This window comes from Acinonyx jubatus, chromosome A2 (assembly GCF_027475565.1).
Source record: "Acinonyx jubatus isolate Ajub_Pintada_27869175 chromosome A2, VMU_Ajub_asm_v1.0, whole genome shotgun sequence".
NCBI lineage: Eukaryota > Metazoa > Chordata > Mammalia > Carnivora > Felidae > Acinonyx > Acinonyx jubatus.
In genome coordinates, this window is record NC_069383.1 from 155,114,012 (window position 1) to 155,139,536 (window position 25,525).

The following is a 25,525-nucleotide window of genomic DNA, read 5'->3' on the forward strand; positions in this document are numbered from 1 at the left end:
ACTTGCTAACGAGAAGGAACCATTGTAAGCCTTTTACATACACTAACGCCGTCTACCACCCTAGGAGGATGGACACTGCTTATCCCCTCTATCTGAGTAAGGATATTCACATTTGGAATAGATTCATTGTCTTTCTCAAGTTCAAACAGCTTATATGGGGTAGATCTGACATTCAAAAGCTGGTTTTCTGATTCCAAAAGTTTTGCATTTAAAATCGTTCAGAAAACTCTTGTTCTGCATCTTGAAAAATCCCTTCTGTTGTTGTACACTGTGTAATTTCTGTTGTCTTACGTAGGTTTCTTCCCTTTGCACATTTTTCTAGAGGGATATTCAATCATTAAAATGTCTTAACATCATAAATAACGCCACTCCTCTCTGGGTTAGATATACTGTTTTGTTCTGGTTTTGTTAATTATTCTGGGCATGAAGGTATGTAACTGGGGCTGGAATGCTGCCAGAACCAGGGAAGCTTTCTCATCAGAGTCTCTCAGGGACAACCTGAGTTTCTTAGATCTTCTTTCCCCTGTGTCCATTTCTTTCCTCTCTGTGTTCTTGGAACTGATTTCTTTTGTTTATTTAAATACAGGACACAAGATGATCTAATTAAAATGGAGCCCCATATTTACATGTCCATGGCTTTCTAACTAGAATTTAAGTACTATTTACACATTCTTTAGGGTAAAGGTAATCTGATGTTGGCAGCTTGCCTTGTATCGTTTCTTTCAAAATTATGGTGGTTGCATGTGAGAAAAGCATGATAGTAACGCAGCGCCAGGAGGCCACAGTGCACTCTGTGTGTGCGTGTATGTGTGCACGTGTGAGTGTGCATGTGCGTGTGTGTGCACGTGTGTGTTGTGGGGCACAAGCAGTCCTCAGGGCAATGGTACCTGAGTTCATATACTCCAATATGTGACCTTTAAATGCTAGGATGTTAACCAACGGATGGAAATAAGGAAGGGATCTATCTCAATTCACAGAATACTTTGGAACAAAATTTTAAAAATGCCAAGAACATCTTGGGAAGGAAGGACTGCCTGTCTTTTCAAGTTTCAACAGTGGCAGGAGAGCCACCTTGCCCCTCAGTATTCTCTGCCAACACCTCTCATTCCTATGCATTCCCTCCCCATGCTGACTTCATTGTGAGATTTGAATATCTGGACTAAACGCCTTCTCCAGGGCCTTGGCTCTGTTTTTCCTGCAGGGCATGTGCTTCCCCCAATTCCTCCTGCCTCCTGCTAAATCTTTCTGGAAGCCTCTGTTAAAGTGTCACCTTCTTTGCAGGCCTTCCTGAACACCTATTAAAAAATAGAGCCCTCCCCATCCATTCCTTTCTATACCTACTTTTTTTTTTTGCATAGCACCTGTCACCATCTGACATGGTATATGATTTTTTATTTTTTATATATATATTCTTTCTCCATAATTGCATTGTAGGGACTTTTTTCCTGCAAGTTTTTATTTAAATTCCAGCTAGTTAACATATGGTGTAATATTAGTTTCAAGAATAGAATTTAGTGATTCAACACTTATATACAATACTCAGTGCTCATCCAAAGTGTCCTCCTTAATCCTCAACCCATATTTAACCCACCCCCTCCACCATCCCCCTGTAGCAACCCTCATTTTGTTCTCTAGATTTACAAGTCTGTTTCTTGGTTTGCCTCTCCCCCCCCCCATGTTCATTTGGTTTGTTTCTTAAATTCCACATATGAGTAAAATCATACAGCATTTGTCTTTCTCTGACTGACTTATTTTGCTTACCATAATACTCTCTAGATCCATCTACATTGTTGCAAATGGCAAGATTTCATTCTTTTTGTGTCTGTGTAATATTTCAGTGTGTGTGTGTGTGTGTGTGTGTGTATACACACATAACATATACCACACCTTCCTTGTCCATTCATCAGTCTACGGACATTTGGGCTCTTTCCATAACTTGGCTATTGTTGATAATGCTGCTATAAGCATCAGGGTGTGGGTATCTCTTTGAATTAGTATTTTTATATGCTTTGGGAAAATACTATGTACTGCAATTATGGAATGGGAGGAGATATTTGCAAAAGGCTTATCTAATAAAGGGTTAACATCCAAAATCTATAAAGAACTTATCAAATTCAACACCCAAAACACAAATAATCTAGTTAAAAAATGGGCATTAAATATGAATAAATATTTTTTTCCAAAGAAGACATCCAAATGGCTAACAGACACATGAAAAGATGTTCAACATCACCCATTGTCTGGGAAATACAAATCAAAATTACAATGAGATATTACCTTAGCCCTGTCAGAATGGCTACAATCAAGAACACAGGAAACAAAAGATGTTGGAGAGGACGTGGAGAAAGGGGAACCCTCTCTCTCTGTTGGTGGGAAGGCAAATCGTGCATCCGCTCTAGAAAACAGTATGAAGATTGCTCAAAACATTAAAAACAAAACTATCCTATGATCCAGCAGTTGCACTACTAGGTATTTACCTAAAGAACACAAAAATACTAACCTAAAGGGATACATGCACCCAGATGTTTATAGCAGCAATATCTACACCAGCCAAACTATGGAAATGGCCCAACTATCTATACATACATGGACATGTATGTGTCCACATGTGTGCTGTGTGCATATATATATACACACATATATTAATATATACAATGGAATCTTACTCAGCCATCAAAAAGAATGAAATCTTGCCATTTACAACAATGTGGATGGAGCTAGAGTTTATTATGCTAAGCAAAATAAGTCAGAGTAAGACAAATACCATATTATTTCACTCACCTGTGGATTTAAAAAAGAAAACAAATGGACAAAGGGAAAAAAGAGAGAGGTAAACCAAAAAATATACTCTTAACTGTAGAGAACAAACTTGCCAATGGGGAGGGAGATGGGATTTGGGGGAAATAGCTGATGGGGATTTAGTAGTGCACTGGTCCTAAAGAGCACTGGTCAAGTGTGCAACTGTTGAATCACTGTATTCTACACCTGAAACTAGTTTTACACTGTATATCAACTACCTGGAACATAAATAAAAGAAAAAAAGAAAATGTATAAATAAAGCCATTTGCTTGAAAATTAATCATGTTATTTTTTTTCTTTCCTAAGTAGTCAACTCCACCAGATGGAACTAGGCAATGATACACACATTTCAAAGTTTCTTCTTCTGGGATTTTCAGAGGAACCAGCATTACGGCCCCTCATATTTGGGCTTTTCCTCTCCATGTACCTGATTACTGTGTTTGGGAACCTGCTCATCCTCCTGGCCATCAGCTCTGACTCCCACCTCCACACCCCCATGTACTTCTTCCTGGCCAACCTGTCCTTTGTAGACATCTGCTTCACCTCCACCACTGTCCCGAAGATGCTTCTGAACGCCCAGACTCAGAGCAAGGTCATTAACTATGCAGGCTGCATTAGCCAGATGTATTTTTTCTTACTCTGTGCAGAGCTGGATGACTTTCTCCTATCTGCAATGGCCTATGACCGGTTTGTGGCCATCTGTCACCCCCTGCACTACACTGTCATCATGAACCCCCAGCTCTGTGGATTGCTTGTTCTGGTGTCCTGGATCATCAGTGTTACAAATTCCTTGTTACAAACCTTAATGGTGTTGCAGCTGTCCTTCTGTACAGACATGGAAATCCCCCACTTTTTCTGTGAACTCAATCAGATGATCCAACTTGCCTGTTCTGACACCTTTCTTAATGACATGATGATGTATTTTGCAACTGTGCTGCTGGGTGGTGCTCCCCTGGCTGGGGTCCTTTACTCTTATTCTAAGATAGTCTCCTCCATATGTGGGATCTCATCAGCTCAAGGCAAGTACAGAGCATTTTCCACCTGTGCATCTCACCTGTCAGTTGTCTCCTTATTTTACTGTACAGGCCTAGGAGTGTACCTCAGCTCTGCTGCTACCCAGAGCTCCCACTCAAGTGCCACAGCCTCGGTGATGTACACAGTGGTCTCGCCCATGCTGAACCCCTTCATCTACAGCCTGAGGAACAGAGACATAAAGAGGGCTCTGAAAAGAATCGTTGGGGTTCCAGTGACATAAGGACCAATTGTCTGGGGACTGAAGACATGCCCATGATTGCAGGGCTCAAAGCCTCAGAGCTAGAATCTGCCGTTCTTTGATCAGACTCTGGAAAAAGAATCTGCTTTTTCTATTTATTTCCCAGAATTTCATCTGCTTGACTTCAACTTCTCCATATTTTTTTAAGTAACTCACTTATTAAGCCTCTGCTCTGTCTGATATATAGACAGTTTCCCCTTTGTCCATTTCCTACTTTTTCAAAGATTTGTTTCAGTTTTGATAAAAAAATATTTGGAAATTCCCACTTGTCCCCTGGGGTAACATGAATTTCTTAAAAATAATTTCTACTTAAACAACATATATCATTCCAAGTAATTTTTCTCCTGTTTTACTAAAAGGATAGCCATGAGTTATATTATTCATATAGAAAAAGGAAAACAGTGTGGAGGTTCCTCAAAAAATTAAAAATAGAACTACCCTATGACCTAGCAATAGCACTGCTAGGAATTTACCCAAGGATATAGGAGTGCTGATGCATAGGGGCACTTGTACCCCAATGTTTATAGCAGCACTTTCAACAATAGCCAAATGATGGAAAGAGCCTAAATGTCCATCAACTGACAAATGGATAAAGAAGATGTGACTTATATATACAATGGAATACTACTTGGCAATGAGAAAGAATGAAATCTGGCCATTTGCAGCAACATGGATGGAACTGGAAGGTATTATGCTAAGTGAAATAAATCGGGTAGACAAAGACAGATACCATATGTTTCACTCATAGGTGGATCTTGATAAACTTAACAGAAGACCATGGAGGAGGTGGAGGGAAAAAAAAATTACAGAGAGGGAGGGAGGCAAACCATAAGAGACTCTTGGATAATGAGAACAAAGTGAGGGTTGAAGTGGGGTGGGGGAGAGGGGAAAGTGCGTGATGGGCATTGAGGAAGGCACTTGTTGCAATGAGCACTGGGTGTTGTTTGGAAACCGATCTGTCAATAAATTACATTTAAAAAAAAGAAAAAAACTACTTTTGATAAGCAAGACCATTCATATAATTTCATAATACAGGAAAGTATGAAACCACAGTTTTTCACTTGTGTATATCAATACTTTGTACTTCACTGCCTTGACTTCTCGTTCTGACAATGTAGACTAATATAGTTCATCTTATAGGTAAGCCATTGCATTCCATTCTCCTTATGATGATCATGTTCTCCTATGCAGCTGTATCCACAGTGCTTACAACAGTGATTGGCAAAATGATCACCAAATACATGTCTCCAAATGGCGTTTACAACAGAAACACATATTTGAATAAATAGATTAACTTCATATGGCCTTTGAGTCGAGGAAGATCTTAACTATGATGAAGAAAAATTGAAATTATACTGGGTATTACTGAGCAAAATATTTCATTTTGTGCTGTCCATCTACTCACTGAAGTATGGAGTTAGTTTGGTGTCCATGTACTAGAGTTGTATTTTTTCCATGTTTTCCAAAAACATGTTTATGGTGATTTTACTGAATCATCTTAACTCTTTCTGCTGCATACAGATAGGACTCATTCCACTGCTCTAAATGAAAGATCATAACCATGCTATGGGCAATGATTGAACAATATCAATATCATCTTTTATATATCATACATATATATCCTCATGATCAAAGGATGACTCTTTAGACATTGAATTCCTGTCCAGTCATATGATTCAGGTCACAACTTTGGTGCCAAGAGCCTTGTCCTTCCAACTTCTCTTGATTACCTGGTTGGAACCCTAACAAAGTCTCTTTATAACACAGCCTATCTAAAATAAATTTTAATAACAGAGTAACCGTGACTTCTGTCCCCAAATATCAGCACAAATACCTAAAATGGGAAGAAGCATATTATTATAATTCCTCTGGGTTCTGGTTGCTGTTATAATTATATCTGTTCCCTAGGACTGTGTAACAAACCCTTCTGAAAACACCTGTTTTAATATAATGTCTTTGTAATCGAATGGGATTGTCTGGTGGGAGTTGTTCTGATCTATTCAATTCTGTGCTACTTATCAGTCTCTACATTGTGTTTCTTTTTTTTTTTAAAGAAACTTTTATTTTATCTTATCTTACTTTATTTTATTTTATTTTATTTTAGAGATAGCACATGAGTGGGGAAGAGCTGCAAAGGAAGAGAGAGAGAAAGAGAAAGAAAGAGAGAGAGAGAGAGAGAGAGAGAGAATCTCAAACAGGCTCAACATTCAGCATGGAGCCTGATGCAGGTCTTAAACTCATGAACCGTGAGATCATGACCCGAGCCGAAATCAAGAGTCAAATGCTTAGCTACCAAGCCACCTAGGCACTCCTATTTTTCATTTTCTTACTGACAGGGTTGAGCAGGCACTTCAATATTCTTCTTGTGTCAGTCCTTGCTATACACAAGAAATAAAGTGCTTCATTCTTAGCCATAATAAATTACCCTTTAGGCATGTTTCTGACTTGTTTTCATATCTTTGTTATTCCTTATTGGTCTTCTTGGCATTTGGGGAGTAGATCTATTTCTGAAAGTTGCATCACCTTTGGCCATCATCTGGAAGATATTTTTCTTCATCATTTGACTAAAGATCACCTTTCCATTCTAGAAGTCTATATGAATCTGTGTATCTGTGTGTAAGATGAAATCACAACTTACTTACTGCTTCTTCCCCACGTTGTAAATGCCCTTCTGATATACCTTTTCATTTCCAAGTCTTTGGCAATCTGCCCTTGAATTAGTGACCAATGTTGGTTTCTTTAGGTTATTGTTCTTGTAGGTCTTTATGTAAGTTAGTAGCACATATTCATTCAATTTTGTTGTTTTCATTCAATATAGTTGTTTAGAAACAGTAGACTTAACCAAATGTTATTCTCACTGATTTTCTTTGTTCCAGAAGTCTTATAAAATTTCTCTTCCATTTTATTCATGAATTCCTATTCATACACTTTCATACAAATGTTTCAGTAAGATCCTATGCACATCATGAATGCTCTTTATATTTCAGTGCAGGCTTTTCTTCTACCTTGTGTCCCTTTTCCTTCTTTCCTAACAATTCCTCATGGACTTGTCTCTAATCCACTAATGTAATGCTGGCTCCTTTTTTGATGAATATCAATGCAAAAATCCTCAACAAGTTATTGGCCAACTGGATCCAACAATACATAAAAAAATTATTCACCATGAACAAGTGGGATTTATACCTGGGATGCAGGGCTGATTCAATAGCCACAAAACAACCAATGTGATTCATCACATCAAAAAAAAGGCAGGACAAGAACCATATGATCATCTCAATAGATGCAGAGAAAGCATTTGATAAAATACAGCATCATTTCTTGATAAAAACCCTCAGGAAAGTAGGAACAGAAGGATCATATCTCAAGATCATAAAAGCCATATATGAAAGACCCAATGCTAATATCATCATCAATGGGGAAAAACTGAGAGCTTTCCCCCTAAGGTCAGGGACAAGACAGGGATGTCCACTCTCATCATTGTTATTCAAAATAGTGTTGGAAGTCCTAGCCTCAGCCATCAGACAACACAAAGAAATAAAAGGCATCCAAATCAGCCAAGAGGGGATCAAACTTTCACTCTTCACAGATGACATGATACTTTATATGGAAAACACAAAAGATTCCACCAAAAACTGTGAGAACTGATTCATGAATTTGGCAAAGCTGCAGGATATAAAACCAATGCACAGAAATCAATTGCATTCCTATACACTAACAATGAAGCAATAGAAAGGGAAATCAAGGAATCGATCCCATTTACAATTGCACCAAAACCTATAAAATACCTAAGAATAATTCTAACCAAAGAGGTGAAAAATCTATACACTGAAAACTATAGAAAGCGCATGAAAGAAATTGAAGATGACACAAAAAAATGGAAAAAGATTCCACGCTCCTGGATAGGAAGAACAAATATTGTTAAAATGTCAATATTACACAAAGGCTTCTACACATCCAATGCATTCCCTATCAAAGTAACACCAGCATTCTTCACAGAGATACAACAAACAATCCTAAAATTTGTATGGAACCAGAAAAGACCCCAAGTAGCCAAAGCAATCTTGAAAAAGAAAACCAGAGCAGGAGGCATCACAATCCCAGACTTCAAGCTATACTACAAAGCTGTAATCATCAAGACAGTATGGTACTGGCACAAGAACAGACACTCAAGTCAATGGAACAGAGTAGAGAACCCAGAAGTGGACCCAGCAACCTATGGCCTTGACAAAGCAGGAAAGAATATCCAATGGAATAAAGACAGTCTCTTCAGCAAGTGGTGCTGGGAAAACTGGACAGCAACTTGCAGAAAAATGGACCACTTTCTTACACCAGACACAAAAATAAACTCAAAATGGATGAAAGACCTCAATGTAAGACAGGAAGCCATCAAAATCCTCAAGGAGAAAGCAGGCAAAAACCTCCTTGACCTTGGCCGCAGGAACTTCTTACTCAACACGTCTCTGGAGGCAAGGGAAACAAAAGCAAAAATGAACTATTGGGACCTCATCAATATAAAAATCTTCTGGGAACAAAAATAATATAAAAACAGGGAGGGGACAAAACAGAAGAGACTCATAAATATGGAGAACAAACTGAGGGTCACTGGAGGGGTTTTGGGAGGGGGGATGGGCTAAATGGGTAAGGGGCATTAAGGAATCTACTCCTGAAATCATTGTTTCAATATATGCTAACTAATTTGGATGTACATTTTAAAAAATAAAAAATAAAATAAAATAAAAAGTTTCTGCACAGCAAAGGAAAAAATCAGCAAAACTAAAAGACAACCAACAGAATGGGAGAAGATATTTGCAAATGACATATCAGATAAACGGTTAGTATCCAAAAATCTATAAAGAATTTATCAAACTCAACACCCAAAAAACAAATAATCCAGTGAAGAAATGGGCAAAAGACATGAATAGACACTTCTCCAAGGAAGACATCCAGATGGCTACCAGCATATGAAAAGATGCTCGACATCACTCATCATAAAGGAAATACAAATCAAAACCACAATGAGATACCACCTCACACCTTTCAGAATGGCTAACATTAACAACTCAGGCAACACCAGATGTTGGCGAGGATGCAGAGAAAGAGGATCTCTTTTGCATTGTTGGTGGGAATGCAAGCTGGTGCAGCCACTCTGGAAAACAGTATGGAGGTTCCTCAAAAAACTAAAAATAGAACTACACTAGACCCAGAAATTTCACAACTAGGCATTTATCCACGGGATACAGGTGTGCTCTTTTGAAGGTATACATGCACCCCCATGTTTATGTTTATAGCAGCACTATCAACAATAGCCAAAGTATGGAAAGAGCCCAAATGTCCATTGATGGATGAATGGATAAAGAAAATGTGGTGTATATATACAATGGAGTATTTCTTGGCAATCAAAAAGAACGCAATCTTGCCATTTGCAACTAGGTGGATGGAACTAGAGGGTATTATGCTAAGCGAAATTAGTCAGACAAAGACAAATATCATATGACTTCACTGATATGAGGGCTTTAAGACACAGAACCGATGAACACGAGGGAAAGGAAGCAAAAATAATATAAAAACAAGGAGGGGGAACAAAACATAAGAGACTATTAAATATGGACAACAAACAGAGGGTTACTGGAGGGGTTGTGGGAGGGCGGATGGGCTCAGTGGGTAAAGGGCATCAAGGAATCTACTCCTGAAATCATTGTTGCACTACATGCTAACTAACTTGGGTGTAAATTTAAAAAATAAAATTTAAAAAAAAGTGCCTTTTTGTTACTTGTTTAAAAATTCTGATCACAATCAGTGGGACAGCCCTTTGAGTATTTTCACAAGATGATCAGTGTGAAAGAGATTACTTGTTGATTCTTAAAACTATTAGTGAGCTCAATTAAAGATTCACATATTTGATTTAATTTGCCTATTATTATTATATGTCCACATATTATATGCCTATTTATCTATAATTATGAGCATTTGAAATAATTGTTGTAAATCACAGCTTCTCTATTGACTTTTAGTTAGGTCTTTTGGCCCATAAAATAGTTTTAAAATTCATTTAGTGAAATGTATGTATCTTCTACCTTCTGAGTTTTTTTTTCTTGCCTTACAAATGATGATTTTCCCACCAGTAGATTTTATATGTAATTTTCTAGATGTGCATCTAAAATGGAATGGTTACTCTTACACTTTCTACACACGTAGAAAGCCTTTGTGCCAGCTTTCACTCAACAATCCAGTCTTTTCTGACGACACTTAAATGCAGCTTTGTCAAGTATTAAATGTCCATATATAATGAGACCTAATTCCTGACTCATTCAATTAATACTGAAAGAGCATCTGTTATGGTGCCAGAAATTTTTAAGAGCTTTATATGCTATCCTCTTTTTTTATCCAGGTCTTGGGGAATTTTATTATTTTTCTCTGTTGATTTGTTGACTTACTGGTTCTGTAGATCATGTTTCAGTTACTGCTCAAAACTTCATTCAGTTTTGTGTAACATGGTTGTACTGAAACTGCTCTTTAACCTGGTTTTATTCTGTCTGTCGTTGTTTGTATTTCATAATGTCTCCTTTTCATGAATCCTTTTCTATATAAGTGCATATACATCCACATACTTTTGTAAAGGGAAGATGAGCAGACGTTCCTGCTCCTTTGGTAATCATGTCACAATGACACACAGGAGTGCAGTAAAAATAAATGTGAGTACAAAATAATGTACTTGGATAAGTTACATGAAGCTTATTCAGAGTTAGGGGATAGATTGTCAGGGGGTGTTTAGGATTTCATAGGGTCTGGAGAGCACGTTACCTGTTGGACAAGGAACAGAACCATGACTAGTTGTGCTCGTCAGACTTGTCAAGAAAGTGACTAAAATTCAAAGCATAAGAACATCAAATACACACCAAAAAAATGCCACATAAGACAAGTGGCAAAGAGGCTTACCTCATCCTCTATTTGGCCATATAAAAACTGATTAATCAAATGAATATGGAATAAACACAGGAAAATCAAGTCTGCTCTCTGCCAATAAAAATGCCCAGATTATGAGACGTGTTGGTTTATTCTCTTGCGATGTTCGATCTGTGATGTTCACGTCATAAAGATGTCGCTACTTTTTTCCTTTAGAGAAATTTATTTTTGCCCTTTAATTATTTTTGCTGGGTGTAAATACAATATAATTAGGATTGGAGGCCACCAACATCATTCTCTCCCTCTCTTTCTGTCTCTGTCTCTGTCTCTGTTCGTTGAACACAATTTTTAAATTTTTCTTTGCATACAGGCCAGAAGACCATTCCAAAATGGAGCCCCAGGATTATTTGTCCTTAGGAAGCAATGAATAGGACTTTCTGGTACTATTTCTACTTTCCTTCTGGGAAAGGTAATATGATGTGTATGCATTCATATCCTAAAAAGTGTGTTGGGGCAGGTGGGGGGGGGGGGTGAAGACATACAAGTAATACATACCAGGAGGATACGGTGCAGTGTGTGTGTGTGTGTGTGTGTGTGTGTGTGTGTGTGTGCGCGCGCGCGCATGCAGTGACAGCAGGTCTCAGAGCAGGGGTTTATAGGCACCTCTATTCCAGGTTGACCCTATAATACACAGGTCAGACTCAATCAACAGATGATACTGACAAGGGATGTTCAGTTGACAGGATGCTATTACAACCAGATTAACAACGTGCAAGAGGTACATAGTGTGGACAAGGAGCTCCCTGTGTCTTGAATTTTAAGCAGCTGCGAGGCCACATGGATCCACAAAATTCACTGCCAGTACCTCTCATCACTCTCCCTCTTTTCAACTCCCCCCCCACCCCCGTTACACTGGCTTCCTTCTGAGCCTTGATTTTCTGAAAAAAAGTGTTTCCGCAGGACCTTTGCACTATCCTTCCTCCTGCCAGGAAGACCTTCTGTCTTGCACTCTCTCTTCCTTGAGGTCTCTGTTCAAATGTCACCTTATTAGTCAATCTTGACTGAACACCCAACATAACAGCCCATCCACTCTTTCTTTTGACTTGCCTTCATTTTCTTCATAGCCTCAGTCCACATCTCAGGATTATTTAATTTTTATATACGTGTATATCCTATCACCAGCAATGATTAGTAGGTACCTTTGCTTTTCAGCACCGTCTACTTTATGACTTGGAAATGCTGAAAACATGGTTGATGGTCTATATATTCCTCAAATGCATGAGACAATTTCTTATTAAAACTGCACAATACCCAGCCTTTTGGGGAACATCTGATGTTAGGATGAAAATTCCTGATAAGAGAGGAAATGGGGATCCCATCTAGAGCACCCATCCATTCACAAAATATTGAAATAACTTTCTTGACTGGAAAATGTAAATTGTAGCATTTCAACAATGTGAGCCATGTATGTTGATGTGAAAATTAGTCATGTTATTTTCCCCTTTATTGGTAGTCACCTCCACCACATGGACCCAGGAAATGATATAGGAATTTCAGAATTTCTTCTTATGGGATTTTCAGAAGAAACAGAACTGCAGCCCCTCGTATTTGAGCTTTTCCTCTCCATGTATCTGATCACTGTGTTTGGCAACCTGCTCATCCTCCTGGCCATTAGCTCTGACGCCCACCTCCACACCCCCATGTACTTCTTCCTGGCCAACCTGTCCTTTGTAGACATTTGCTTCACCTCCACCACCGTCCCGAAGATGCTCTGGAACATCCAGACCCAGACCAAAGTCATAACCTATGAGGACTGTATCACACAAATGAACTTTTTCATAACCTTTGCAGGGATGGATGACCTTCTCCTGAATGTGATGGCCTACGACAGGTTTGTGGCCATCTGCCACCCGCTACAGTACATGGTCATTACGAACTCCTGGCTCTGTGGACTCCTGGTCCTGGTGTCCTGGATCCTGAGTGCTCTGCATTCCTTGTTAGAAAGCTTAATGGTGTTGCAGCTGTCCTTCTGTACAGTCTGGGAAATCCCCCACTTTTTCTGTGAGCTCAATCCGATGATCCAATTTGCCTGTCCTGACACCTTTCTCAATAACATGGTGGTGTATTTTGGAGATATGCTACTGGCTGGTGGTCCCTTTTTTGGGATCCTTTACTCTTACTATAAGATAATTTCCTTCATACGTGGGATTTCATCAGCTCAGGGCAAGTATAAAGCATTTTCCACCTGTGTGTCTCACCTTTCAGTGGTCTCTTTATTTTACTGTACAAGCCTAGGAGTGTACCTTAGCTCTGCTGCTATCCGGAGCTCCCACTCAAGTGCAACAGCCTCAGTGATGTACACGGTGGTCACACCCATGCTGAACCCCTTCATCTATAGCCTGAGGAACAAAGACATTAGTTCCTCTGATGAGATTCTCTGGTATGGCAGCTATAAAAGGGCCAATTGTCTTGTGCTGAAAAGTACCCATGATTGCAGGGTCCAAAGTCTGACCCAAATGTTGAGATTCTTTGATCAGATTGTGGGAGTGGAACATGCCTCTTCTATTTTTTTCCCTGGAATTTCTTTTTTTTTTTTTATTTCAACATCTGTGTACAATTTATGTAACTCCCTATGTTAAGTTTTTTGATATCTCTTATATCTAAAAGATTTTCCCTTTGTCATTTTCCTACTCTCCCAATATGATTCCTCACCTTTGATGTGAAATATTTGGAATTCTCACTCATTTCAAAGGACTACATGGATCTGTTATGAATAATTTCTTCTCAAATCAACTGTATCATAGTGAGTATTTTTTCTTTGGTTTGACCAAAAAAAAAAAAAACCCAGTCATGAGTTATACTACTCCTATGAAAGTCTACTCTTGGCCATGACTCTTATTGATATAAGAGTATAAGAGAGTCATTAGAAATCATTGTAACCTATCTGCTGTGTTGAAAGCAAGCTTGAAAGAAACTTGGAGGGTAAAGAAAGGAAGAGAATGGAGGTTTTCATTAACATGGAATTCAAGGAATGTAGAAATTTAGGCAAAATAAATTATAATAGAACAGGTAGCCATAAGTTAATGATATATGGCTTTTCCTATCTTAATGCCCAGAGGCCTCAAAGACAGAACCATATTTACATTTATGCAAGGAGACATTCTCTGAACCAGGAAGTAGGGTGAATATCCCCCAAACTGACCTTATTTTGTTTCTTCTACTTAAGTAGGGTTTCAACACAAAACGCCTTTATCCAAGAAAGCTAAGTGAATGAGTTGAGAGGCTTAAATTCCTTTTATTAAAAAAATTGGGGCACCTGGGTGGCTCAGTCAGTCCAAGTGTCCAACTTCAACTTAGGTAATGATCTTGTAGTATGTGAGCTTGAGCCCTGCGTTGGGCTCTCTGTTGATAGTTCAGAGTCTGGAGCCTGCTTTGGATTCTGTTTCTCCCTCTCTCTATGCCCCTCCCCCACTTGCATATTCTCTCTCTCTCTCTCTCTCTCTCTCTCTCTCTTACTCTCCCAAAAATCATTTAAAACATTTATTGGATAAGTGTCTTTGTTATTTACTATTGCTGCTATATCCAGTTACCACACTAAGGGTTTAAAAGAAAAAAATTTCTACTCTTCCAGGTCTGGAGGTCAATGCCAAAAATGAATCGCATTTGGGCTAAAATTAAGATGTCTCTGCAAGACAGAAGAGAGCTTGAATTCCTGCCCACTTATGTGATTCCAGGTCACCATTTTTTCTCCACAAAAATGCATGTCCTTCCAACCTCTACTGTTTACCTGAATAGAATCTTCAATGGAGAGGATTTTTTTAATAGTCATCCAAAATAAATTTGAATAACAAAATGATCATGAATGTTGCTGAATGGCAAACCATCCTGAAAACAAATGGCTTGGTAGAATATCTTTAGTATCAAGTAGAATTGTATGGTGATGAGTTGTTCTAATCTCTGTTGATGTCCTCAAGAATCTTGAATCAGATTCTGTGTCACCTGGGAAGGTTCTGCTGATCTTGCCAGGGTTTGGGTCTTGGCTAGCTGGCTGTGGCTGATCAGAGTGGCCTTGGCTTGGACAACTGGGCTGTGCTCCACATGTCTTCACTTCTTCTGGCAGCCCATCTGGTTTTATTCTCTTTTCAGAGCAGTATTTCAAGAGAGAGCAGCAGAAATTCACAGGGCCTCTAAGGTCCACTGCCACTTCTATCATATTCTGTTGGCCACAGTAAATAAAAAGTTCTACTCCATCCAGAATCAAAGATGGAAGAATAGTCTCCACCTCCTGATGGAAGGTACTGCGCACATTGCCAAAGATATGATTACAGAGAAAGACCAGGACTTGGGGCCATCTCTGCAAACAGTCTACCACTGCTGTTAATTTCAATTCAAAAGGTTTATTTCCAATCCACATTCAGCAGTGGAATGATCTAAGAGAAGACAGTGAGAATGAATTAGGCGTCTAATGAGCAGTTATGGAAATTCTACTTCAGAGGGTCAGGTTGTAAATATTTCCTGCATGCCTCTTGCCTATACATCACCTTTCCCAATATAAGGAAAGATCAAATAAATAAAAGGTTTACTTTCCAGATGGCTCAGAGATACCAGGGACCTTGTATCTATTTCATTGAGTAATGGAGCTAACAAGTGTTCTATCACTGATACTATCTTCACAGAATCCTTCTGTAGATACTGTTTTCCTATTGATAGACCTCACCATTGAAATACTCATAATAGTTTCCACTCTGGTATCTTTTTTATGGGTATAATTCCGCTAGGATGAGGTGACATTTGAAATGCAGTGGAAGACAGAGACATAGGAATGTTTTTCTTCATTTTTCCAGCCTTATTGAAATTTAATTGACATATAAAATTGCGGAAATTTAAGCATACAACTTGGTGATGTCATGTACATATATGTTGTGAAATGATCACCATAATAGGTCAGTGAATACATCCATCACTTCACATAGTTACCACTTCTTTTTGTTGTAAGAACATTTACTATATACTCTATTAGCAACATTCAAGTATACAACACAATAGAGTTAATCATAATAGCCATGTTGTACATTAAGTCCCCAGAACTTATTCATCTTATAACTGAAGGTTTATAGACTTTCACTAACATCTTCTCATTTCCCCAAACCCAAGCCACTATCAAACATCAACCTACTCTCTGTTTCTATGGTTCAGATTTTTATATATCACATGTAAGTGAGATCATACAGTATTTGTCTTTCTCTGTCTGACTATGTCACTTAGCATAATGCCCTTGGGGTCCATTCATGGTTGAGCAAGGAAAAAATGTCTTCATTTATTATTGCTGAACTCCACTGATAGATATGCCATCATTATTAATTCATCTGTTGATGGATGCTGGGCTGTTTCCAAATCGTGGCTATCCTGAATAATGCTGTAGTTAATGTAAAAGTACAGATACCTGAGATGGTCACAAGTTTGTGGGATTTAAACCATGCACTTGTGAGTGGCTGATGGGTGAAAGAAGAAATGAAAACTGAAATTTAAAAATCATGAATCAAATGAAAATGGAATCACCGCATATCACAATTTATGGTATGTTACAAAAGCAGCTCCAATAGAGAAGTTTATAGCAATAAATGCCTACATTAAGACAAATAAAAAGACCTTAAGTAAATAACCTAAACTTTGATTCAAAGGCCTGGAAAAAGAAGCACCAACTAAGTCCAAATCAACAGAGGAAAAGAAATAAATATCAGAGAATACATAAATGATATATAGACCAGAAAACCAATAGAAAAGATTAACAAAGTGAAGAGCCAATTTTTTAAAGTGAAGCAAAATTGACAAGCCCTTAGGTAGACAAAAAAAAAGGAGGAGAAGGCTTAAATAAATATAATCAGCAGCAAAATATTATACCTTACAACCAATATCATAGAAATGCAAAGAATAATAGGAGACTACTATGAATGATCTCATTCCAACAATTTGGACAACCTAGAAAAAAAATGGATAAATCCCTAGAAACATACAATTTACCAAGACAAAATCAGGAAGATATAGGAAATATGAACAGACCAATAATGAGTAAGGGTATTAAATTAGTAATCAAAAATCTCCCAGCAACAAAAGCCCATGAGCAGAGACCTTCATAGGTGAATTCTACCACTCATGTAAAGAAGAATTAATGACAAATTCTTCTCAAACCCTTCCAGAAACTAGAGAGGAAGACACGTTTCAACCTCATTTTCCAAGGCCAGATTTGCCTTAATACCAAAGTCAGAAAAGGCCAGTACAAAAAAATAAAACTATAGACCAATGTCCCTGATGAACACAGACACAAAATTTTTGAAAAATACTAGCAAAATGAATCAAACAACACATTGAAAGGATTTTACACCATGATCAAGTGGGATTTATCCCTGGGATACAGGGATTGTTGAGCACAAACAAATCACTAAATATGATACACCCCATTCATAGGGTGAAATATAACAATCATATGATCATCTCAATACATGCAGAAAAGGCATCTGACAAAATATAGCATCCTTTAATGATTTTTTTAAAAATCTTTGACAAACTGGGTATAAGAGAACATACCTCAACAAGAAAAGCAAAAGGCTGTATATGACAAACCCACAATAACTTTGTACTCAGTGGTGAAAGATTAGAAAATGTCTCTTCTGAGATCAGCAGCAACACAAGGGGTTCCACTCTCACTGCTCCTATTCAACATAATCCTTCATGTCCTAGCTAGAACAATCAGGAAAGATTGAGAAAGTAAAAAGCACCCAGATGTCTTCTTTGGAAAAGTGTCTATTCATGTCTTCCACCCATTTCTTCACTGGATTACAAATCAGAAAGAAAGAAGTAAAATTGTCTTTATTCACAGATGATACGAACTGAATATAGAAAACCCTGTAAAGTCAGGGCACCTGGGTGGTTCAGTTGGTTAAGAGTCCGACTTTGGCTCAAGTCATGATCTCAGGGTTCATGAGTTTGAGTACTGCATCGGGCTCTATGCTGACAGCTCAGACCCTGGAGACTGCTTTGGACTCTGTGTCTTCCTCTTTCTCTGCCCCGCCCCCATTCATGATCTGTCTCTCTCTGTCTCTCAAAAATCAATAAACATTGAAAAAAAGTAAAGAAAATCCTATAGACTCAATCCTTAAGAGCACACTCACAGTGATGAGCAATGAGTAATGTGTTGAATGGTTGAATCACTATATTGTACTGCACTATATTGTTTTGTGTGTTGATTTTCTGCCCCACACCAATAAACTTTATTGAATTGAAAAGTACACTTATGGTAGACCTTTTGCAGAGGTGGACCCAATTCACCACTTATCTCTGTATCCGTGTACTTTGCAATGTGACTGCGAAGCTCCTCCCATTGAGAGGTGGGGTCGATTTCTCCACTTTCGAATCTGGACTGAATTTAGTATTTTATTTGCCTTGGCTAAGAGTGTATGGTGAAAATGACAGTGTGTCTGAAGGGTCCTTGGTGTGTTTCTGCTGTGCTCTTGGAACCCTGTCTCTGCCATGGAAACAAGTCCAAGCTAGCCTGCTGTAAGAAGAGAAATCACGTGGAGCAGAGCCCTGTTGCTCTAATGAAAGCCAGCCTAGACCAGCCTATCACCAGCAAGCCCCCATATGTGAGAACACAGCCAAGATTAACAGAGCTCCTCCAGCTGACCCACAGCTGACCACCACCTCATGAGGAGACCAACAGAGACCAAAAGACTTCCCCAATACACATCCCCATGTGATGGATGGAGCTAGAATGTATTATGCTGACTGAAATAAGTCAGTAAGGACAAGAGTAAGATCATATGATTTCACTCCTGTGTGGAATTTAAGAAACAAAACACATGAACATAAGGGAGAGGGAAGAGAGGCAAACAAACCAGAAGAGGCTCTTAATGATAGAGAACAAACTATGGGTTGACAGAGGGAGGTGGGTGAGAGATGGGCTAGATGGGTAATGGGTACTAAAGAGGGAACTTGTTGTGGTGAGCACTGGGTGTTGTATGTAAGTGATGAATCACTGAATTCTACTTCACTACATATTAACTAACTAAAACATATATTTAAAAAGCTAAAAAAGATAAAAGATAAAAAGATAAAAACCTTCCGCACTGCAAAGGAAACAGTCAACAAAACTAAAAGGTAACCAACGGAATGGGAAAAGATATTTGCAAATGACATATCGGACAAAGGGCTAGTATCCAAAAGAGCTCACCAAACTCGACACCCAAAAAACAAATAACCCAGTGGATAAATGGTCACAAAACATGAATAGACACTTCTCTAAAGAAGACATCCGGATGGCCAACAGGCACATGAAAAGATGCTCAACGCCACTCCTCCTCAGGGAAATACAAACTAAAACCACACTGAGATACCATCTCATGCCAGTCAGAGTGCCTAAAATGAACAAACCAGGAGACTATAGATGCTGGTGAGGATGTGGAGAAACGGGAACCCTCTTGCACTGCCGGTGGGAATGCAAATTGGTGCAGCTGCTCTGGAAAACAGTGTGGAGGTTCCTCAAAAAATTAAAAATAGACCTACCCTATGACCCAGCAGTAGCACTGCTAGGAATTTACCCAAGGGATACAGGAGTGCTGATGCATAGGGGCACTTGTACTCCAATGTTTACAGCAGCATTTTCAACAATAGCCAAATGATGGAAAGAGCCTAAATGTCCATCAACTGATGAATGGATAAAGAAATTGTGGTTTATATACACAATGGAATCCTACTTGGCAGTGAGAAAGAATGAAATATGGCCTTTTGCAGCAACGTGGATGGAACTAGAGAGTGTGATGCTAAGTGAAATAAGTCATTCAGAGAAAGACAGGTACCATATGTTTTCACTCTTATGTGGATCCTGAGAAACTTAACAGAAGACCGTGGGGGAGGGGGAAGGAAAAACAAACAAAAGGTTAGAGAGGGAGGGAGCCAAAACATGAGAGACTCTTGAAAACTGAGAACAAACTGAGGGTTGATGGGGGGTGGGAGGGAGGGGAGTGTGGGTGATGGGCATTGAGGAGGGCACCTGTTGGGATGAGCCCTGGGTGTTGTATGGAAACCAATTTGACAATAAATTTCATATTTAAAAAAATGTTTAAAGCATTAGCTTAAAACATTTACTTTTGGCATGGCTTGTCATGCAGTAAGCATATAGCTTACTGACACAATAATCAATGTAAATAGTACTGAGAATATTAAGAATAACCTACTGCTGCTTCTTTTTTGGCATTTGTTCTGATATTTGAAGGGAGCATTCATAATGACCTGGTTAGTCACATTAATTTTAGGTAACTGTATTAAAAAGGTACTATCACTGAGTTTCTCTTCCAGGTAGAGATTGGAAAGACCTGTATGTTTTTGCACGGATAACTTGTAGGACTCTCAGGCACAAGTCTCCATTCCCAGAACATCACTGGGCATGAATTCAAGCTCTTGTTTGAGTCATCCTTTGATCATGAGGATTGAAGAGATTTCAGAGCATAAAAAAGTGAAAGAACGTAATGAGAGAGTGCATACACATATTGTTCACTCACTCTATCATTTTTAGGACATCATTTTTAAAGGGGGAGATATTAAGTTTAGGGCAATGGAAATCATAGTATTTGTAGGCAGCACTAGAAATTTTCAAATAGAAACAGCAGTATCATCCAATGAAATAGTATAAAATCTGCCACTAAATTCTTCACTCCAATTAATAAAACCCTTTAAACATGGACACCAAATATCTCACACCTCAATAAGTAGATATACATCATCAAAAACATATTTTCTGCAATAATATATGGCGTGATTGAAAATTTTATGTCATCATTTTTCCAGGTCTTCTCGGATAGTAACCCCGTATTAGTCACTTGGTTTATGCAAATTTGTCTTTCTGTACTTTACACTTGGAGCAGAGCATGTTTTTCATAAGGAATTTTTGCCTTACTATTCTGTGCCAGGGATACTGTGGATGCTGAGCTGATAAGAGAACAGGATCCTAACGAGGATCCTAAAACCCCACGACTAGTGACAAAACAAACTAGTATGTTAATGTCCACATTATCAGGAAGAGCATTTAAGGTAGAATCTATAAAGGAATGGCAGACACAGAGTGAAAAAAAAAACCCTGTGATCTCACAATTTCCTCTACAATAAAATTATATACATGGCCTCAGTTGCCAAATGTAGTTTATTCCATAAAACTAGGACCGTTCATCACTATATGAGGCAAATGGGAATTTCCCAATTGTTCTGATTCAAGGTTGGGACTAACTATGGAAACTAGGGAGAAAAAAAGGAAAAACTATTGGGTATCAGGAGCAGTGAGTTAACCACAGGGACTTATTTAAATTCAATAAAGCAGTTGAACTTTAGAAAAACTGAAACTCTAGGCTATAAATAGAGGCATTAAGTTCTTCTTTCATGATCTGGTTAAAAAATCACAAATTCAGGCTATTAAGCATTAAGCCTGCAATGACTGGTACTTCTTAAGAAATGGCCTTTTTATGGCTTCCCTCTGAAAAATACATTTAGAGCCTCCTTTATGTCTCTGTTCCTCAGGCTGTAGATGAAGGGGTTCAGCATGGGCGTGACCACCGTGTACATCACCGAGGCTGTGGCACTTGAGTGGGAGCTCTGGGTAGCAGCAGAGCTAAAGTACACACCTAGGCTGGTACAATAAAATAAGGAGACAACCGAGAGGTGAGATGCACAGGTGGAAAATGCTTTATACTTGCCCTGAGCTGATGAGATCCCACATATGGAGGAAACTATCTTAGAATAAGAGTAAAGGACCCCAGCCAGGGGAGCACCGCCCAACAGCACAGTTGTAAAACACGTTACCATGTAATTAAGAAAGGTGTCAGAACAAGCAAGTTGGATCATCTGACTGAGTTCACAGAAAAAGTGGGGGATTTCCATGCCTGTACAGAAGGACAGCTGCAACACCATTAAGGTTTGTAACAAGGAATTCAGGACACTCACGATCCAGGACACCAGAACCAGCAGCCCACAGAACTTAGGGTTCATGATAACTGTGTAGCACAGTGGGTGACAGATGGCTACAAAGCGGTCATATGCCATCACAGTCAGGAGGAAATTGTCCAAAACTACAAAGAGTATGAAAAAGTATATCTGCGTGATACAGCTTTCATAAGTTATGACCTTTCTCTGTGTTTGTATATTCGCCAGCATCTTGGGGACTGTGGTGGAAGTGACACAGATGTCTACAAAGGACAGGTTGGCGAGGAAGAAGTACATGGGCGTGTGGAGGTGGGAGTCAGAGTTTACAGCCAGGATGATGAGCAGATTCCCAAGTATGGTGACCAAGTACATGGACAGGAACAGCCCGAAGAGGAAGGGTTGCAATTCTGGTTCCTCTGAAAGTCCCAGAAGAAGAAATTCTGAACTTCGTGTATCGTTGCCTAGTTCCGTATGGTTGATGTGACTATCAAAATAAGAAGAACATGACACAATCATGCATTACTAACCTGGCTGGTACATTATTGTTTATATTCTGCACTCAAGAAATTAATTTTTTATATTTCTGTATGGAACATGATAAAAACACTAAAATGTGGGAATAGAAGGAACTTATCTCAACATCAAGCCATTAGTGAAAAACCCACACCAAGCATGATACTCAAGGGTGATACAGTGTGCATTTTTCTGTATGATCAGGAATAAGGAAAGGGTGCCCACTTTCACATCTTCTACTCAACATAACATTGCAAGTTCTGGCCAGAGCAGTTAAAGAAAGAAAAAGAAAGAAAAGGTATCCAAACTGGAAAGAAAGAAAGAAATTTATGTATGTGGATGATGTGATCTTATATGTAGAAAATCCTAAAGATGCCACAAAAGGACTAATACCACTAATAAATCAATTCAGCCAAGTAACTGGATACAAAGCCAACACTCAGGAACTCAACTGCATTTTTATATACGAAGAGTAAACAATCTGAAAACAAAATAAAATAATTCCATTTATGTGACAACAACACCCCGTGCTCATCCCAACAGGTGCCCTCCTCAACACCCATCACCCACCCTCCCCTCCCTCCCATCCCCCATCAACACTCAGTTTATTCTCAGTTTTTAAGAGTCTCTGATGGTTTGTCTCCCTCCCTCTCTGTAACTTTTTTTTCCCTTCCCCTCCCCCATAGTCTTCTGTTAAGTTTCTCAGCATCCACATAAGAGTGAAAACGTATGGTATCTGTCTTTCTCTGTATGACTTATTTCACTTAGCATCACACTCTCCGGTTCCTTCCACGTTGCTACAAAGGGTCAGATTTCATTCTTTCTCATTGCCACGTAGTACTCCATTGTGTATATAAACCACAATTTCTTTATCCATTCATCAGTTGATGGACATTTAGGCTCTTTCCATCATTTGGCTATTGCTGAGAGTGTTGCTATAAACATTGGGGTACAAGTGCCCCTATGCATCAGCACTCCTGTATCCCTTGGGTAAATTCCTAGCAGTGCTATTGCTGGGTCATAGGGCAGATCTATTTTTAATTTTTCAAGGAACCTCCACACTGTTTTCCAGAGTGGCTGCACCAGTTTGCATTCCCACCAACAGTGCAAGAGGGTTCCCGTTTCTCCACATCCTCTCCAGCATCTATGGTCTCCTGATTTGTTCATTTTGGCCACTCTGACTGGCGTGAGGTGATATCTGAATGTGGTTTTGATTTGTATTTCCCTGATGAGGAGTGACGTTGAGCATCTTTTCATGTGCCTGTTGGCCATCTGGATGTCTTCTTTAGAGAAGTGTCTATTCATGTTTTCTGCCCATTTCTTCACTGGGTTATTTGTTTTTCGGGTGTGGAATTTGGTGAGCTCTTTATAGATTTTGGATACTAGCCCTTTGTCCGATATGTCATTTGCAAATATCTTTTCCCATTCCGTTGGTTGCCTTTTAGTTTTGTTGGTTGTTTCCTTTGCTGTGCAGAAGCTTTTAATCTTCACAAGGTCCCAGTAGTTCATTTTTGCTTTTAATTCCCTTGCCTTTGGAGATGTGTCAAGTAAGAAATTGCTACGGCTGAGGTCAGAGAGGTCTTTTCCTGCTTTCTCCTCTAGGGTTTTGATGGTTCCTGTCTCACATTCAGGTCCTTCATCCGTTTTGAGTTTATTTTTGTGAATGGTGTGAGAAAGTGGTCTACTTTCATTCTTCTGCATGTTGCTGTCCAGTCCTCCCAGCACCATTTGTTAAAGAGACTGCCTTTTGTCCATTGGATATTCTTTCCTGCTTTGTCAAAGATTAGTTGGCCATACGTTTGTGGGTCCACTTCTGGAGTCTCTATTCTATTCCATTGGTCTATGTGTCTGTTTTTGTGCCAATACCATGCTGTCTTGATGATTACAGCTTTGTAGTAGAGGCTAAAGTCTGAGATTGTGATGCCTCCCGCTTTGGTCTTCTTCTTCAAAATTACTTTGGCTATTTGGGGCCTTTTGTGGTTCCATATGAATTTTAGGATTGCTTGTTCTAGCTTCAAGAAGAATGCTGCTGCAATTTTGATTGGGATTGCATTGAATGTGTAGATAGCTTTGGGTAGTATTGACATTTTGACAATATTTATTCTTCCAATCCATGAGCATGGAATGTTTTTCCATTTCTTTATATCTTCTTCAATTTCCTTCATAAGCTTTCTGTAGTTTTCAGCGTACAGATCTTTTACATCTTTGGTTAGATTTATCCTTAGGTATTTTATGCTTCTTGGTGCAATTGTGAATGGGATCAGTTTCTTTATTTGTCTTTCTGTTGCTTCATTATTAGTTTATAAAAATGCAACTGATTTCTGTACATTGATTTTGTATCCTGCAACTTTGCTGAATTCATGTATCAGTTCTAGCAGACTTTTGGTGCAGTCTATCGGGTTTTCCATGTATAATAGCATGTCATCTATAAAAATGAAAGCTTGACTTCATCTTTGCCAATTTTGATGCCTTTGATTTCCTTTTGTTGTCTGATTGCTGATGCTAGAACTTCCAACACTATGTTAAACAACAGCAGTGAGAGTGGACATCCCTGTCGTGTTCCTGATCTCAGGGGGAAGGCTGTCAGTTTTTCCCCATTGAGGATGATATTAGCTGTGGGCTTTTCATAAATGGCTTTTATGATGTTTAAGTATGTTCCTTCTATCCCGACTTTCTTGAGGGTTGTTATTAAGAAAGAGTGCTGAATTTTGTCAAATGCTTTTTCTGCATCAATTGATAGGATCATATGGTTCTTATCTTTTCTTTTATTAATGTGATGTATCACACTGATTGATTTGCGAATGTTGAACCAGCCCTGCATCCCAGGAATGAATCCCACTTGATCATGGTGAATAATTCTTTTCATACGCTGTTGAATTCGATTTGCTAGTATCTTATTGAGAATTTTTGCATCTATATTCATCATGGATATTGGCCTGTATTTGTGGATCACTAATTCAAGAATAAAGTGCTAAAGACTGGAACTAGGGGTTTCTGAGGGAAACAAAAGCAAAAATGAACTATTGGGACTTAATCAAGATAAAATCTTCTGCATAGTGAAGGAAACAACCA

The 25,525-nt window shown here is 38.8% G+C and overlaps 3 protein-coding genes across 3 annotated transcripts; 2 read left to right on the forward strand and 1 right to left on the reverse strand.

The window, feature by feature from the left end:
• Positions 1 to 2,805: 2,805 nt before the first annotated feature.
• On the forward strand, positions 2,806 to 4,060 carry LOC106986347 (olfactory receptor-like protein OLF4). Its single transcript, XM_015084518.3, has one exon. It carries the CDS (start codon positions 3,122 to 3,124, stop codon positions 4,052 to 4,054), a length of 933 nt encoding a protein of 310 aa, XP_014940004.3. The 5' UTR covers positions 2,806 to 3,121; the 3' UTR covers positions 4,055 to 4,060.
• Positions 4,061 to 12,451: 8,391 nt separating this feature from the next.
• On the forward strand, positions 12,452 to 15,356 carry LOC106986338 (olfactory receptor 7A17-like). The gene is made up of 3 exons (XM_027050204.2): positions 12,452 to 12,955; positions 13,241 to 13,456; positions 15,205 to 15,356. Exons 1-3 carry the CDS (start codon positions 12,502 to 12,504, stop codon positions 15,354 to 15,356), a joined length of 822 nt encoding a protein of 273 aa, XP_026906005.2. The 5' UTR covers positions 12,452 to 12,501.
• A 6,125-nt stretch (positions 15,357 to 21,481) lies between these two features.
• On the reverse strand, positions 21,482 to 22,467 carry LOC106986377 (olfactory receptor-like protein OLF4). The gene has a single exon (XM_027050326.2). The coding sequence runs from the start codon at positions 22,454 to 22,456 to the stop codon at positions 21,482 to 21,484; it is 975 nt and encodes a 324-aa protein (XP_026906127.2). The 5' UTR covers positions 22,457 to 22,467.
• Positions 22,468 to 25,525: the final 3,058 nt, after the last annotated feature.